General features: G+C 24.1%; 1 protein-coding gene across 1 annotated transcript in view; it reads left to right on the forward strand.

Moving 5' to 3' along the window:
• The first annotated feature begins 2,401 nt into the window (after window positions 1–2,401).
• Window positions 2,402–4,141, forward strand: part of LOC117177779 (proline-, glutamic acid- and leucine-rich protein 1-like) — a 51,352-nt gene continuing 49,612 nt past the window's right edge. The window contains exon 1 of the mRNA XM_033368694.1: window positions 2,402–2,515. Coding sequence (XP_033224585.1) covers window positions 2,402–2,515 — 114 coding nt within the window. The remainder of the gene's footprint in view (window positions 2,516–4,141) is intronic.

The following is a 4,141-nucleotide window of genomic DNA, read 5'->3' on the forward strand; positions in this document are numbered from 1 at the left end:
TGGTCAGGCTCAACCTCAAGGGTTTGCACTTGACTCCCCTACTCTAATGCTACCCTTGCACGTAATCCAAAAATGCAAGGTTATAAATATATGTGACTCGGGCAGGAACGGCAGATATCCTTGAATCGTTGATATTCATTGAACCCGCGTCACTCGAGATCGCAAATATTAAATATTTGCTATAAAAAGTAGAATCTAAAAAGTATAAGTTCCGCGTAACTTAGTGTAGTCGTCGAATATACTTTATATGTAACATTAAGTAAAATTAGATATAGAATTTAATAATAATAATAAAAAGTTTATATTAACTGTTGTGTATGTCCCATGGATTAATGTGCAAAGTTAGTGAATAAAGTTATTCATTTAAAATGACATTTTAACTTGTGAGATTCTTAATTTCATCACCTGTGATTATTATAAGGATTTAAATAACCGCGGTAGTTGATTTTCAAATCAACGCCAGTCAGCAGCGAACCTTACGACTAGAAAAGGAATCCACCAATCAAAGAATAATTCTTTATATTATTCAGTAGATCCGAAAGGTAGGACGTAACACTTGTATCCGTTTGAAGTTTCGAACGCAACCATGGAAACTCATAAACTTGATCCGAAGATGCACGGACTTGACGGAATGGCCAATCCGAATGAAACTTTAATGGCGCGAAATATGAAAATACCCCTATAATGACTTCTGCCCTGCTGTTATGCAATTCGGGTAGCAATCAACTCGCCATATATGTAAGCCCCAGCGTGTCCACCCTGTATATTAGAAAAAAATTAATCGCTGTTATATCTCTAAAAGTTAATTAAAAGCACACAAAATGTCAAATCTACATTCTTTTAAATTAAACTAAATTTAGTTATTGTAATATAAATTGTTTAAAATCATATTCGTTAAATTTATACTCTTATCATTTCAAAACCCAAAATGACCATCATAGAAAATTAAAAAAAAATTGACATAAAATAAATAAAATCCAAAATTTCCCATCCTTCAACTCAAAATAAATATTGAAAATAAGAAAATTACCCTGAAATTTAGAAAAAGATTAAAAATAGAATTTTTGGACCTTTTTAGGCAATGCAAAATTTAAAAACAAAAAGAAATTATAAATCAAAAATCACTTTCTTTCAAATAAACAAAAATCTTAATGACACAAAAATGCCCCACTTTCAATTCACAAAAAAATAAGCAAAATAAGTAACCCATTTCCAGATTTCCACGTTTAAAATTAAACTGTTTCAATTAGAAAGCCTTACTAGTTAGACTAGTTAAAAAAATGAAAAAGTTCGATCAAAAATGTATACATTTTTTTTAAATTTCATATGTTCAGAGTCTATAAATAACACTTAAACAATTATTATTTTAAAGCCTTTGTAAATTATTTGTGAAATGTTTTGAACTATTTGAGAGGTCTTTGTGAAATATTTTTGAAACATTTTAAAATTATTATGGATTATTTGAAAAAACTTTGTGAAATGATTACAATCTTTAAAGTATTTGTTAAAATTATCGATTTTTATGAAATATTTCTCAATTTTTCATGACATTTTTGTATAATATTTAAAATTTGTGTGTGAAATTGTTGTAACTTTGTGAAATATTTTGAAATGTTCGTGAAACCTTTTGAAATATTTGTGCAATTTAAAAAGTATTTATTCCATTTTTTAATCATTGAGAAATATTTGAAATCTTTGACAAATATTTGTGGAATCATTAAAATCTTCGCGAAAATTTTTTAATTGTTGTAAAATATTTAAAAGTATTTGTGAAATCTTTGTGAAATTTGTTGGAACTTTTATAAAATCATTAAAATTTTTAAGTATTGTTTAAAATCTTTGTGTAATCTTTAACATATTAGTAAAAAAATTATGAAATTTCTGAAATCTTTGTGAAATTTTTGACAAATGCTTATTATATATTTCCGAATTAATTAAAATCTTCGTGAAATTTTTTGAAATCTCTGTGTAATCTTTAAAATATTTGTGAAAACATCGTTAACAAAATTCGGAAAACCGGTTTGAATTATCAATTTCATATCCAATCGATGTGGAAAAAATATTCGTTTACATCACATATAAAATTCCTAATAAGAAGGCACCCTGGAAGTGTATTTTCTATTAAAAGAATTAGTTTGATCACTTTTATCGTGATTATTTAAATAGAACATAAATCTTCTATTTAACCATTTAAAAAAAGAGCGCGATCAACAGCCAATGAAGCTGCCTGTGCGACGCATGCGCAGTGTGTTCAGATCCGAGAATTACTGACGTCATATGTGCATGCTTTTAAACGTTTTTGGGTTATGTTTTTACCGAACCACGTGTTTTGCAGATTGTGTACGTTTTTGAAGTTTTTGAGTCAAGAACAAAACAATTTTCCAGTTTTAGACGTTTTACAATGGCAAAAGTTTTAGAATTGTTGAATTCACTCGATCCATCGTCTAAAGAATACGATGATTTTCTTCAGGAATTATTAACGTCAAGTTGTGATATACCATTCGGTACAGAGGAGGTAAGTTATTACAAATATTTTTATAACCTCAAATTCGTGAGTTTTTCTGTGTCTATAATAAATCAACGGACTAATGTTGTATTTTTATTCTAGTAAATAATATTTTTATCATTTCTTGTCATTCATTTGTAGCTCTAATCTCGAAGTTTAATGTCCTTATTTCACACGATAAATACGAGAATTAAAAGTTTAAAAAATATATTAACAAGGAGATGAATAGTATCAGGATTTTAAAAAAAATGTTTATTATATTCTCAGCTAACATTATGTAAAAATAACATTTTTTACTTGTTTTTGCTGCAAAATTCGATTTTTTCTTGAATTTTGAAAACATTGACAATTAAACTGTAAAGATTAAAAAAAAAAAAATAAATTGTCATTTTTACTGATGACAATTTAAGAATTTTAATCTTCAATTCAAAATCTATAAAAGTGAAATACATTTTTAATTTTCATCTTAAAAATTTAATTATTAAACAATTTTAATCTTCAAAATAAAATAATTTTAAATCTTTAAAATTATATAATCTTGAATTTGAAATATTCAAAATTGCACTATTCCAAAAATAAGCTTTCAAAATTTAACATTTTCTAGAATGCACATTAAATATCGGAGTCTAATTGCAAATATATAAAAATCAAGAATTTTTGTTTTTAAATATTTCTACTCGACATCGAACACTATCAACATTCTAAATGAATGAATTGTTAATTCTATATTTTTTAAATTCAAGAATTTTCAACCATATCTTTTTAAAAGTCCAGAACTTTTAATTATAGTCTCTAATTTTGAAAATTTACACGTTTTGAGTTTTAGAATAGATTATTCTATAATTTTTATAAATTAAATTTGAAGAATCTACATTATAAAAATTTTGTTATTAAAAAAAAAGTTTCCAATTGCATAATTTTAAATTATAAAAATTAAAATTTAAAGAAGCTTCCATTGTAAATCTTCAAAATTGGTAATTTAAAAATTTTATATTTTCAAAATTCAAGAATTTTCAACATCTTTAAAATCAACCAAATTTAAGATTTTTAATTTTTACATCTTGAACATTTATATTTTAAACAATTACAAATTTTAATTACGTAATTCAAGATTAAAAAAATTTTAATTTAATGAATCTTCTATTGCAAATCTTCAAAATAGAATAATTTTAAATTCTATATTCTGAAAACTCAACAATTTTAAATTTTATTTCTTAAAAATTGTAGAAATTCGATTTGTATTATATTTAACATTTTTGTTTTTTTAATGTTGAAAATTTACTATCAAAAATTACAAAAGTTTTGAGTTTCACGATAAAAAATTCTTTAATTTTGATGATTCAAATTTGAAACATATTAAATTTGGTAGATTTTTAATTGAAAAATCTGACCTTTTATCTTCAAAATCATTACAATTTCAGATTTTCAATTTATAAATGATGAAGATTGAATTACTAAAAAAAAAACATTTTGAAATTACATAATTTTAAATTATAAAATCTAAATAATTTTTGCATTGTAAATGTTCAAAAAAGAATAATTTTAAATTCTATATTCTGAAAACTCAACAATTTTAAATTTTATTTCTTAAAAATTGTAGAAATTCGATTTGTATTATATTTAAAATTGTTGATT

This window comes from Belonocnema kinseyi, chromosome 8, assembly GCF_010883055.1.
Source record: "Belonocnema kinseyi isolate 2016_QV_RU_SX_M_011 chromosome 8, B_treatae_v1, whole genome shotgun sequence".
NCBI lineage: Eukaryota > Metazoa > Arthropoda > Insecta > Hymenoptera > Cynipidae > Belonocnema > Belonocnema kinseyi.